At 47.2% G+C, this 14,056-nt stretch overlaps 1 protein-coding gene across 20 annotated transcripts in view; it reads right to left on the reverse strand.

Annotated features, from left to right (window-relative positions):
- Positions 1 to 14,056, reverse strand: part of PTK2 (protein tyrosine kinase 2) — a 259,431-nt gene that overhangs the window by 186,429 nt on the left and 58,946 nt on the right. For 10 of the 20 annotated variants that reach the window (XM_058699197.1, XM_058699198.1, XM_058699201.1 and 7 more), the window contains one exon: positions 11,806 to 12,123. The exons of 8 other annotated variants lie outside the window; for them this stretch is intronic. In XM_058699197.1, the coding sequence (XP_058555180.1) occupies positions 11,806 to 11,905 (100 nt within the window). In that variant the 5' untranslated portion in view covers positions 11,906 to 12,123. Of the gene's footprint in view, positions 1 to 10,431; positions 10,565 to 11,805; positions 12,124 to 12,857; positions 13,122 to 14,056 lie in introns of those variants that run through there. 2 more of the 20 variants (XM_058699199.1, XM_058699212.1) reach the window with 2 other exon arrangements.

Consider the following 14,056-nt stretch of genomic DNA (forward strand, 5'->3'; position numbering starts at 1 on the left):
TTCCCACCGACAGTACGTGAGGGTTCCCTCTCCTCCACGTCCTCAGTAACACTTGTTATTTCCTGTCTTTTCGAGAACAGTCAGTGGGACAGGAGGTGTGAGGTGATAGCTCACTGTGGTTTGACTAGCATTTCCCTGATGATGAGTGACGGTGAGCACATTTTCATGTGCCTGTGGGGCATCTGGATGTCTTCTTTGGGAAAATGTCTACTCAGATCCTCTGCCCTTCTTTTCACGAGATTTTTTTTTCTTTTGGTATTGAGTTGTACGAGTTGTTTACAGATTTTCAATATTAGCCCTTTATCAGAAATACGATTTGCAAATATGTTCTCCCATTCCACAGGTTGCCCTTTTGTTTGGTTGATGGTGTCCTTTGCTGTGCGGAAGCTGTTTAGTTTGATGGAGTCCCACTGGCCTGTTTCTGCTTTGTTGCAGGGGCTGTCTTTAAACACCTGGTCGTCAAGGAGCCCTGTACACGCGGATGACCCGATGACCCATGTGCTGGGCAGAGTCAGCCACTTGGCTAGAGTGTTAGAAAGTTAGAATCTGTCTTTTCTCTTGGACCAGTCTCCTTAGAAAAGAATGTTTCCATCTCCTGCCAGGGTTGGGCGAAAGCCTCCTGACAGGACTCTAGGAACCAAAGAGAAAGAAAGCATGCCTCCTAACTTCTTAATCGCAATTCTGAGTGCAAGAATGCAATGTCCGTAGTAAAGTTGCTAAAACTATATATGCAGACAACCCACAATGGGGACAATAATTTATTGCAAGAGAATTTCAACTGTTACGGCTTTGAAGACTTTCACGGGTTAGGCACATCCCTCAGAAAACCAAGACGAAATTACCTCTGCTTGAGCCATTCATTTTCTTTCTACAGGCAAGACACCCTAGAGATTACAGGACAGCTAAAACTTCACCTAAATCACACAAATAAACTTCTGAAAGAACGAGCCCAATACAACCCTGAACCTCTAAGTGAAGAAGGCTGGAGAGTCTACAGAAGACATGTCTCGGCAAAGACTTCACAGGCAATGACTTCTGAGCGAGGCCTTGATTGAGAAGCAGTGCATATTGCCTAATAATGTTGAAAACTGTGCTGGCCTCCCCCACTCGTAGCTGTGTGACCCTTAAAAGTTACTAGAGGTTTCGTGTCTATAAAGAAGTAGCAGTAATACCTACTCTGTTAGCTGAGATCGTAAATGTGAAGTGCTTATTATTAGCAAGACAGATTAGAAACAAAGTTGACATCCGCTAGGTGACAGCAGTAGTCAAGACAGGTAACCTGAATTCTCCAGGTGGATTAAAGGGGAATGCTAAGAGTTCTAAGATTGTTCTCTACATGGAAATCCTTGAAGACCCCCCCAACATTTAACTGTACTTCATCAGTGCTATCATAGCCCTAACAAGTCAACTTCAGAGCTTTATGAATCCTTGTCAAAAAAGGAAACAACAGACCATCATTCCTACTATGAAAGCATCTGGTAGGTTTGGAATAGGTAAGGAAATCCAACGACCAAATGAAGCACAAGTGTTTCTGAGAACTTCCCCTAAACGTTGCCCTATAAAAAAAACAATATGCATTTTTCTAAACCGCAAATATCCCAGCAGTATAGCGTTCCATCACGACCTTACATAAAAGTTGAAACAAAAAGAAAACCTGACGGTGTGGGATTGTTACCGCCTCAATGATTCCGTCAACTTCACAAAATGGCTAAGATTTTCACAGTAAAAAAAAAAATAGTAGTATTAATATATGATATTCTAGAAGTATTTTGTTTTTCTTAAAAAAAAATTTTTTTAAGTTAACAAAATAGACCTTGGGAGAGATACAACATACTGGCCTCATCCTGGTTAACAAAGTCCTGAGTTTTTTCCTCGTTTGTTTTTAATATAAGACACACACACACACACACACACACACACACACACACACATAACTTTCAATATAACATTTTCTGGCCAACGTAATTATAAGGAAAATTTATATTCGCATCCCCTAAACTCAATTCATAACATTAAACAAATGTATGTATGAAAAAGTCTCAAGCTGCAATCCAAATAAAGTCTGTAGGACACTGAGATCACCTGTAAGTCTGGAAAGCAAGGTGTGTGAAAATCAGAGGAACCCTATCTGTGGAAGAGACCACGACAGAGGTCTCTCCTCCATGAGCCCTGACACTTCTTACACACCACACCACACAGACATTTAGAATATAAGCAACAGAGGGGCACCAGGGGCCTCAGGTAGTTAAGCATTTCACTCTTGATTTCGGCTCAGGTCATCTCACGGTTCGTGGGATCAAGGCCCACCTTGGGCTCTGTGCTGACAACGCGGAGCCTGCTTGGGATTCTCTCTCTACCTCTCTCTGCCCCTCCCCCACTCCTCCTCCCTCCCTCCCTCCCTCCCTCCCTCTCTCAACAATAAAAGTAAACATTAAAAAACCAAAAAGAACATAAGCAATGGGGGTGTGAACAAAGCTCCAGTTTGAAATGTTTCCACCTGAAGCATCAGCCACCGAGGGAACCCCATCAGACCCTCCTGGAGGCAGAGCCACACAAAAGGACCGTGCCCACACGGGACTTCTCCACTGCAACTCTGCACGCACTGCCCTTCATCACCAAACCCTCTGCTCCAGCACTCCCAGCCTCCTTCCTCGGTGTTCAGGCCTCAACTCTCCTCTCCACTTGGCTGTAGGAAACTGTCGTCTTTTTTGATATAAGTTTTGATCTGCATTTTTTCTAACTAATTCCTTTAACTCAGTACTGCTCCATTATACATGTAATATTAGGGAACAGAGCGCACGTTTTCCACCTACAAACAACTGTTAACCATACTGTCTGGTAATCAAAAAACGGTATTTTAAGCATTTGAAGTCCTACGTCTTGTATTTTATTTACATAGAGTCTTCTTCCTGGGCTGTAAGGTGTCAGCAGCCTGGTTTAAGGTACTGTGTTCATGTGCAGGACCCTCCCTCTCCGTACAGAACAAATACCAGGCTTCTAGAACTGCCACGTGTGGCAGGTGTGTTCACAGCCCGATTCTGCTAGTTCTGGACTCTGAAGCCTAATGTGAGACGCAGCAATCTGGAGTGAACAGTTCCGTGGCTTTCTAGGCTTTCCATATAACCACGCGCACACACACACGCACACACACACGTGTTGGGACTACAACTCACAAAGAACAGAACACACTTCCACCAGCAGCTCCCCATCGTATGGGACTGTGACTTCCAGCACTGCCATTAGAGACTAGTGTCTCCTAACTTCACATACGCCGGTCGCGTAGGTGGAAATATCAAGGGGACAGCTCCCAACTTGTTTCACTAGGACGACACTACTTGATATCAAAGTGTCACAAAAGGAGAAAAAATTACAGATTGATACCTCCCTATACAAAAGACACAGATCTCCTAAGCAACATACTGCACATCGAATCTAACAATATATAAACCAGATAATACATCGTGATCAAGTAGGATTTACCTCAGGAATGCAAGGTTGATTCAACAATCAAAACGTAATTCATCCATTATTTTAAAAAACAGGAAGTTTCTATGATTAATAAAGACAGAAAAAGCACCTGACAAAATTCAACACCCTCTCATGATTAAAAAAGAAGAAGAAAGGAAAAAGAAAAAGCAACTGTCAGAAAACCAGGGGTTACAAGGAGAATTCTACTCGAAAGAGGGTATCTTCAAAAACAAGACAAACTAGAACTAAATCCTACTTCACAGAACATGACAAGGACACTGTAGTGAAGGTGCCAGCCATGGCAACAGGGCAAGACAGAGAAATAAAAGACATGAGGACTGGAGAGAAAAAGGGTTTGTTTTCAGATTACATGACTATAGACTTCTATCCAATAAGCGAATTTATAGTAAAGGCACAAGATAAACTAACGAGATGATCTACTCCTACATACCAAGCCAGGAACTGGACAATTAACCCTAAAAGCCAAAAACCGCCCTTTACAACAGCATCAAAAAAGCATGGAGTCCCCACGCAAAGATCTACCGCGAGAGACCAAGAGAGCCGGCACGCCTAGCTGGCCGGACAGGTCTACCAGAAGTCACAGCACCGTTCACGGGCCGGTCCTCCCAAACCGATGCGCAGATTCCACACAGCCCCAGTCCGGACCGAAGAGACCACGAGTCTGGCAGCTCCGGAAGCTGCTGTAACGTAACGGGCGCGGCACCCCCGTGTGAGCCTGCACGCTCCGCTGAAGTCCACGCACCACGGGCAGGACGAAAGCACGCACACCAGAGCGTCCGGGCACAGCACGGGGCCGACGGTGTGCTTGTCCTCCTACTCAGAGAAGAAATACCACCGCGGGTCTGTTTTCGCCCTCAAACGCCGAAATGCACAACAGGACTCACTCTGTACAACTTTTCAGGAGGAAAGGTATAAAGATGCAAACAGATCATCTGAAGCAGTTAGGCACTAGACACGTGAGCAGAAACCCGCGTTCTGTGAGCTCAAGTCAACAACACTGTAAAACTTACACAAACGTCACCTACAGGCAAAACAAAACTACTCCGTGCTAATTGTTTTTAAAAAGTTACATTTTTCTCTTTAGCTGAAAACTGATAAAATTACAAAATACAGAAAACTGTTGGATTTACAATAAATTCCTAATAGTGTGAACAATTACTGGTGAATCTGAAATCAAAGATCTGTGAACACTATTTTTAAAAAATCTGTGTCAGGGCGTCTGGGTGGCTCAGTTAAGCACGGGACTCTTGATTTCAGCTCAGGTCACGATCTCACAGTTTGTGAGTTCAAGCCCCGCATCAGGCTATGCACTGACAGTGCAGAGCCTGCTTGGGATTCTCTCCCTCTCTCTGCCCCTGCCTTGTGCGCTTGCACTCTAACTAAATAAACATTTAAAAAAATAAAATAGGGGCGCCTGGGTGGCTCAGTCGGTTAAGCGGCCGACTTCGGCTCAGGTCATGATCTCACGGTCCATGAGTTCTAGCCCCGCGTCGGGCTCTGTGCTGACAGCTCAGAGCCTGGAGCCTGCTTCATATTCTGTGTCTCCCTCTCTCTGACCCTCCCCTGTTCATGCTCTGTCTCTCCCTGTCTCAAAAATAAATAAACGTTAAAAAAAAAATTAAAAAAATAAATAAATAAAATAAAATAACCAGTGTCACTAACCACTGAGACACCAGAAGTTTTTAAATTGTCACAAAAACCTCCATTGCCCTTCTCATGTGCCTCTAGGGATGTGGACCCCTGTCGCTGCAAGCAGACCAGATGACTGACTTCATCGCTCCTGGGGTCTGGTAGGAATGAGGTCAGGGGTGCCTCCAGGGGCGTCTCCCCGCAGGACGGCAAGCCCCCGGGAATGGCGGCCAGTGAGCAGGGCGGGCAGGAGCGGGCGCCAGGGACAGGTGGGGACAGCGGTGCCGGCAGGAAGGCAGTCAAAAAGGACCCTCCATGACTCCAGCAGGGGCAGGCGGGGCAGGGCCACGACTGGCACACGTGCCTTCCCGCAAGGTGAAAGGTCTGAGCGAGCCCACAAGGGGAAGCTGGGACAGCAGGTGCCTCTTGCCCAAATACAACGAGGAAGGTGAAAGAATCAGAGACAAAGAAGCGACCACACCCACAGTATTAGCTCTGTGAGCCAGGGCGGGGACCCAAGGAGGGGCTGTGTTCTCCGGGTTAGGACTTCAGAAGCACGGGTGGGCCCTGCACAGAGAACACACTGCCAGCTGCTCTCCCGGGTCTCCAAGCACCACCTGGCCGCTCGCTGTTCTTCACCCCTGCACCAGGTGCCGGTGCCCTCCCCCTCTTCCCTCTAGGTGGCGCCAGAGATGCCCGTGCATCCCGCGCTCACCTGCTCCTACAGCTCCCACGTGCTGGGGACGCGAACACGTCCCACATCTCACGAACACTCAACAGCACTGCGCTGAAACCAAGCAGGAGACGAGCGCTATGAGAGAAAATGATCAAGGGATCTACGCTAGAGTGGCCTGGCGGCTTCCAGGGGGCCCCGAGGTGGAGGGACGGCACCAGCGGCCGAGCAGCAAGGCACAGAGGCAGACGAGGTGTGCGAAGCCCGGTGGCGGGCAGAGGCTCCCGGGGAAAGAGAGAACAGCGCCAGCCGGCAGGCAGGGTGAAGACGTTCAAGGGCCCCGCTCGCACCCCTCAGAGAAACGGGGTGGCGGCACATGCCTTCCCTACTGCCCTCTCTCCAGGAGCCTTAATGCAGCCTCCAGCTGTCGCCAGGAGAAAGGCCCAGGGTTCCCTAAACACTCTGAACAAGTTCTTTCTCAGTGCCTTCCCTGGAACTCCTACAGCATGCAGTACCTTCCCCACCGGCATCAAACAGCACCTCCTTTAGAAAAATGCCCTGCATCTGGCCAATTCAGGGTTTTTTTTTTTCACTCAACAATTACCGAGTGCTGATAATACATCAGGCCAGATGTATCTACCTATCAGAAAGTAGGTAGATGTGAACCCGGCCCACAAGAAGTTTCCAGCCAAGGAACGGGAGACCAGCAAATAAACAGCTGAATGAGTCACCAGGTGCGCCTATGTGTGCCGAGCTAAGGCAGGCACCAGAGCCCAGCCCGGTGGTTCAGGTGAGAGACACACACACACACATACACACACACACACACACACAGGTGAGAGACAGACAGACACACACACACACACACACACACACACACACACAGGGCCATGCCCTAAGGCAGGGCCCTGAAAGTTTCCTGTTTAGAAAGAACAAATGTTCCAAGCAGAAGGAGCCGTGCAAGCACACGGAGGCACAAGGGGCCACACCCAGGCAGGGTCCTGTCTGAAAACTAAGCCCAGGCAGTGCGATGGCCAGAGTCTGCCGAGGCAGAGCCGGAGGGCGAGGCCAGTGGAGAGGGCGCAGTCTCCCGTAACATCACTGGCATCAGGGTGAGCAGAGAATAGACTGGAACTCAGCTCAGCATTCCTTCCTACTGAGGGCCTACTACGTGCCAGGCACTGCACGTTGTTCCCTCATGCTGGGCACTCATACAACTTAGTCACTCTTCTGGAAAGCGTTTAGCACCTTTTAATGTAAATGTATAGAGGTCTACATATTTACATAAATGTAATCATATATAGTACATATATTTTTAATCTGTCTTCCCCACGAGTCAATTAGCAGCTCAAGCTGTCAGACCGGATGGCCAGAATCCCAGAGGAGAGGCAGAGGCCCAGGGAGACAATCCCCAGGGAAGCTCTCAGGCCCTGGGAGCCGACCAAGGCCCATCTGTTGAGAGGACTAGAACGCAGCGTGTGTGCTCCAGGAAGAAACTCAAACACCAATCTACTCCTCTCACCAAACTGTTTTTAAGGCACGTGGATTAGCTAAGCCTATGAAGAATTTACTCATTCACTAGGGTAATCTTCCTTTGTGCCAATACCTTGACAAGCAGAAGAAAGCCTGACCCAATCCCTGCGTCGAGGTTTCTTTCTAGCAAGCAAGACACAACGCAGGCCAGTACAGGTGTGATGATCCGTCACGGGAAGTGCTGTGCGAGACCGTAAGACGAGGCTCGGGGAGGGAGCATCAGGCAGAAGGTGGTTAGGCTGACCGGGCTGAGAGGTCCTTCGGGCTCAGACCCGAGAGGTTGGGAGGAGCAGGGAAGGCAGAGGATGGAGGGGCGAGCACAGGGCCAACGGCCTGACAGGGAAGAGCTGTGGGTGTGTGAGGTGCTCCCAGGTCAAAACGGCAGCACTGGTGGGCAAGAGACCAAGGGCCCAAAGCTGGAGACTGTGGGGGAGCCAGGTCAGGGGAGGCCACGCAGGCCACGCGACAGATCTGCGGCTTATCCGGTAGGAAGCCACCGGAGAGCTTTACGGACGATAACATTGGGCGTTCGTTTTTATAAACTCACTCTGGCCACCGTGTGAAGGACGAACGTGTGGGGAACAGGAAGACCCAATAGGAAGCAGCTCCCACAGCCCAGGGAGGATTGAGGGTCGCACGGTGCAGAGGGGATGCCGCCGAAAGGGAGAAAGGGTGAGGAGCTCAAAACGCGTTCTGGAGACAGAACGAAGGTAAGAGGAGGAGCTTGCCGCACACGGCAGGCGTGTCAGAGAGGCGTCCGGGTCTGCGGCAGGAGCACTAAGTGCAAGGGGGTCTGGCACGTTCGCGAAGACTGCGGGGACGTGTGGAGGAACAGATTTCAGGGGCAACAGCTAAGAGGCTCCTAAGTATCAGAAGTTTATGAAGAAAACAAACGTGGACGAGGATCACAAGAGGCCATTGACCACCGGCAGGTGAGACACAGAAGACGCACCGCACACAGAGCCACGTGGCTGGACACGTGGGTGGACACGTGGGTGGAGGGAAGGAAAGAGGGAGTCTAAACACTGATACGGGGGGCGCCGGGGGGCTCAGTCAGTTGAGCGTGTGACTCGATTTCAGCTCAGGCTGTGATCTCACGGTTCGTGGGATCGAGCCCCGCGTGGGGCTCTGTGCTCAGTGCAGAGCCTGCTTGGGATTCTCTCTCTCCCCCTCTCTCTCTGCCCCTCCTGCACACTCGTTCTGTCTCTCTCTCAAAATAACTGAACTGTAAAAAAATTATTACGGGGGCACCTGGGTGGCTCAGTCGGTTGGGCATCCGACTTCGGCTCAGGTCATCATCTCACGGCTTGTGAGTTCGAGCCCCGCGTCGGGCTCTGTGCTGACAGCTCGGAGCCTGGAGCCTGCTTCGGAGTCTGTGTCTCTCTCCGCCCCTCCCCCACTCATGCTCTGTCTCTCTCTGTCTCTCAAAAATAAACAAACATTAAAAAAAAATTTTTTTAATAATTATAAGAAAATGAAAATAAAATACTGATCCAGAAAAAGCATGACTTCAATCACAGGATCCAGAATCACACAAGTGAAATATTGCTACTATACTCGAGCTCAACCTGCTACTGAAAGAGTTTGGAAAAAGTCAGCACGCACGCTCATCCCTGACAACCGCAGCCCCTGCCACCTCTTCAATCCTTCCCAGTCTCCCAGAGACATGAAGCAGATCAAACGCGGGCTAATGCCATCCAACAGCCTTCCCAGCGGGCCTTTCCGCATTCAGTGACCGTGCAACCCAACACGGCACTGCGAACCCGCACCTTTACGTCGACACGTTGGATTCCAACGGCCCCTAAGCCTAGGACATCATGACAGGGTTGAACATGTGGTATACCAAAGCCCTCTCAAATCTGTTCAAATATTCTCCTCTGTGGGAGGGATCTCGGGCGGCTTCTTCACAGCCACCTCACCGAGCCACATTACAGAGACAACCACAGGCTGTGGTGAGGGTACCTTCAAGGTTTCAGTTCAAACTATACAAATATAGCTCTGTTCTAGTATTTTTAGCCTGTTCTACTAAGTATTTTGTGTCTTCTTAAATTGGGACACCGATGTTTTTTGAGGTTAATGTGACCGATAAAATCAAATGTGAGGTTTCGAATGTCTGACTGCAAACAGAGATTTGTAGTCTTTGGACTTGAGCTTTTTATTTTGTCTTTATCTAAAAGTAGTAACTTTTATACTTGAAAATAACCGATTCAGCCAATTCCTACACACCAACATCTTTGTCTTTATCACAAAGCAAAAACTAACCGGAATAAAACCTAAGGTTTCCTGCCTCCCTGGCCTGGTCCAGAGAAGTGTACAGAGAAGCCTGCACACGGTGTGCTCCTGGGGGAGGCCGTGAGCTCAGCCCTGAGAAGGGGACAGGGTGACAAGCTCCTTAGTGTCATCAGAAACTTCCTCCTGAACGATCCAGAAGGAAAACCATTCCTCAGAGGTGATGGCTTGCTTCAACCCTATAAACAGACTGATTCAGACTCTGATGCCATCCCTCCCTCTCCCCCCTCTTCCACACCTGTGGTTCTGCTCTCCTACCCAACCATGACCTCTATCAGAATGCTACTTCAGTTACAGACGCCTCTATTCATCTGCTCTGCCCGTCAGCAAATGTAATGGGAAAGTAAGATGCCTCCATCAATTGCTTTGGGATGAGATGGGCCAAAAAAAAAAAAAAAAAAAAAAAAGACCACCCAGTCTTTTTTCTCTTCCCAAGTTCATATTTCTAAAGTCACTTTGAATTTCTTAAAAACCAAGTCACCAATTATTGAATGTCCCATTGATACTGGATTCACAGACTTTAATTTAGCCTAGACTACTGAAATCAGAGATTTATTGCTAAGGCTCGGTGCTAACCACGGGCTGGCACACCATGGACGTGGCATTGTGCATACGGGTCCCAGCAAGTCCGAGAAAGACCAAAACCTTCTACAAGCACAGTATAGAACTCTCTACTTCTGTGCACTGGTCACTGGTCATGCTCAATTATACTATGTAATCCTGAGGTGGAAACCATAGCTTTTAAAAAGTTCCCATACCCAACACCCTTTAAAATTCAAAGTTTGAAGTTAACTCAGCAAAATCTTTACTCGAAATACCTAATTTGGCAATAATTGGTGGCAGGTGCTTTGTTCAGAGAGCATCACATTAAAAGAGTCCTAATACCACGTTTTAGAAATGTTTAAAAGTCACGCCTGGCTGGATCTCAGGGTTGCGAGTTTGAGCCCCACGCTGGGTGTAGAGATTACCTAAGAATAAAATCTTTGAAAGAAAAGGAAAAGGGAAAGAAAAGAAAAAAGAGAAGAAAGGAGAAGAGAAGAGGAAAAAAAGGGAAGAAAAATGTTAAGAAGGCTAGATAAGAATTTCGGATGGTGCTGACAACGCGGTAAATGAAAAGCAATCTAACAGCAAAGCTATGGTCTGGCATTAGCACATCAACATCCTGGTGACGCTGAAAGTTTTAAGCTAAACACTAAATTGAATCAGTCTACAGGTCCCTTCCCAACCCAGGTTTCTTCCTTTTAAAAGTCTTTCCTGAGGACATGAACATGATACTTGAATATATTCTTTAAAATAATAATAAAAATTTTTCTTAAATTCCTTGTTCAGGACCTCATCTCCCAGGGTTAATATTCACTAGTATGTTAAGAGAAGCAGCAGAATGTTTTGGTCTTATGCATACATGGATTACCTGGCATTTTTAACTTCTCAACATGCTTCCAAATACTGTCTTGAATGTTTACAATGAAGATGCTTTTATATTTTTATTTTTATACAAATAAAAACCTTAACAACATTAAACTGGAAAATGTTAACTCACAGTATTACTGACCCTTAGTGATAAGCCCACCTTATGATAATATGGAGTTCCAAATACACAATCTTTACAGTGAGTAAAGATAACCAATTTTTGAAATAAGAAAAACCATGTCTCTCTTTTTTCCTCCAGTCCTATTTAAGTTAAAATCAGTCTCTTTACTCTTTAAAAACTTCCACATCATAGAACGGACATGGGTGTCTTAATTAAAACACAAAATAGGGGCACCGGGCGGGCTCGGTTGGAAGAGCCTATGGCTCTTGATCTCGGGGTCCTGAGCTCAAGCCCCATGTTGGGTGTAGAGATCACTTAAATGAATAAATAAAAACTTACACACACACACACACACACACACACACACACACACACACACACAATAAAACATGCAACTATAAGAGACACAGGACAAGCACCAGAAAGATAACTTACTGAAAATGCACTTCCACAAAAATATTTTCATTTACTATTTTAAAAACTATCTAGCTGGTCTTATGGCAAGAGCTGCAAACTTATACCACATCAATTTCCATTTTTCCTTAAATTTAATTGTAAATCTATTTGAAATAAATTCTGAAAACCTCTCATCCACCTTTTTAGTGCTAAAGCATGAATCTGAATTAAATTTAAACCAAACAGATTTTTAAGTTACGTATACCTTTAGCCCAACACACTGGAAATGGACCACAGCCGCTCTTCTCCATACAGACGGCACCTGCTGGTCTCAGGGCCTCTCGGCCCGCCAGTTCCACCAACATAAACTCAGGCCTCTCAAGATCAGGCCAGGCGTCCGCGCACCAAGTCCCCGTTCATCGCTCCCACAGGGTTCGCTTCGATCCACAGCCACACTAAGTTTCCCCCGGGTGCTCCTTTTCTCAGAGCTTGAGGCAACATTTGGGAGGTGTTCCTTCTGTAATATTTTCCAGCAGCTTGAAGAATGCCTCTCAGTTACAGAATCTTCTCCCGCTTCCGCAATCTGAAACACAGACCATCCTGGCCAGATTAAGCTCCTGAGCAGAATGAAACCGGCTAGTAATGTGACCCCACCTCGGGCCTGTGTTCCGAGATTCATTCAGGGAAGGAGAGAGGGAGGGAGGGGCAGAGGGAGGAGGAAAGGGCTGCCGGCTGCCAGGGCCTGATTAATATGCTAATCCCACCCTTCTGTTCAATTCATCTGGCAGACTTCTGCTCACAAAACCAACAGGCGATTCTAAAATTGAGGAAGCTGCAAATCAAGTGTGACCCAGATCATGTCTGTAGATGGCTCCTGCAACTATTTCTGTTTTCAAAGTCATGCCTTTGGCATTTTACCAGCCTAATTCTGACCTTAAGACTTAAGATACTTATCTTGATGAAAAAAGAATAATACCAGGGGGAAAAATCTTGTTCAACATTAAAAACAAGTCTGTAAAGCATATGTCTATAGGAACCCAGATATTTCTAAGGAAAAGTCTTTTTTCTGATTGACACTTTCACAGTAAGTTAGCAAATTTACAAAACTGTATTTAGAAAACACATAGAAACCAGAATTTGAAGAGAATAGATTCTTTTAAAATTAGCTGAGGGAATACTGAGGAATCCAAGAGGCATGATCTGATTTCTTTTCTTAATTTCAAAATGTAAGTGAGTACTAAACCCATACTGGAGAAAGAGGACAGAAAAGTAACAATGTGTACTAGTAACGTTTCTTAAAAAATGCAAACTACTTACGCTATTTCCATTCAAACTGGGAGACAGTCCGGTCGTCTCTAAAATTCAGCTCCTTAAACACATTCCGCTTTAGCAGTAAGACAATACGTAACTGGGCTCCCGGAGGCTTTGTTGTCTGGTCTGAGCACCCGTAGCACACACTCAGGCGCTACACGGGGTAGCTCTCCTAGCACAAGGGTAATTCTGTCACTAGTAAATCCCATAAACTAGGACAAAATCGAGCCTTCTGCTTAACTGTGAACAGGACCGAGGCTTTACAAATTCACTAACTTGTGAAAACAAGAGCTGAAAAAGGCTCAGGAGAACAAGAGGCCTGTGTCCAGGGATGTCCCAGGACAGCTAGCTGCATTCCTAACACACTCCTCTTGATGATGGCTTTGTCTCCAGGCCATACCCTCCGCCTCCTAATAGCAGTCAGAGCTCAAATGACCTCTCGGATGCCCCAGTGAAAACAGATCACTCACCAGAGTGAACTCTGACCCCAGGCAACACTGGGAAGAAAAGGGGTTCCAGAAAAACACAGGCAGGCAAGCCAGGAAAAGAACGGAAGAAACAAGCACACAGATCACTGAGGACAGCTCGGGACATTAAAGGCCTGCTGCCTTCATAGGAAGGATCTAAGCACACCCAGGAGCACGTCTGGTAGCTGGCTCAGACCCCTGAGAGCGGCCAGGGGTTTAATCTCAACCATCAAGTAACAGACTGTACCAACAACTCAAGCAAACTGAGTCTCTCTTCCAACTTATGACTCAAAAGTTAAAAAATAAAAGCTACCTTTACTAGCTGCCAAAGATATCCTACACACCAAATACCAATCACACCCAATTTTCACAACTCCCAAGCAAAATCAGGGCTGTCACATCCTTTAAAGATGAGCAAAGATGGAGCCCTACAGCTATGGAAAGACACAGCTTCACTGGGCCCACCTGTCATCCAAGAAGCCAGGGGTCTTTCCTCCCCATCTCTCTCTGTCTCTCTCTGTCTCTCTGTCTCTCTGTCTCTCTCTCTCTCTCTCTCTCTCTCTCTCTCTCTCACACACACACACACACACACACACACACCCCAGAAGGAGTTTCTGAGCCAGACTGAAGAGACCCCACAGCACCAGCCACAGGGAAAAGAGAGGGGTCGGTGCAGGTGGTGGTGGCAGCTGGAGCCTGCACAGCGCAGAGGAGGAGACAAGAGCACAGACCTGGGAG

The sequence above is a fragment of the Neofelis nebulosa genome, chromosome 14 (genome assembly GCF_028018385.1).
Source record: "Neofelis nebulosa isolate mNeoNeb1 chromosome 14, mNeoNeb1.pri, whole genome shotgun sequence".
Classification (NCBI taxonomy): Eukaryota; Metazoa; Chordata; class Mammalia; order Carnivora; family Felidae; genus Neofelis; species Neofelis nebulosa.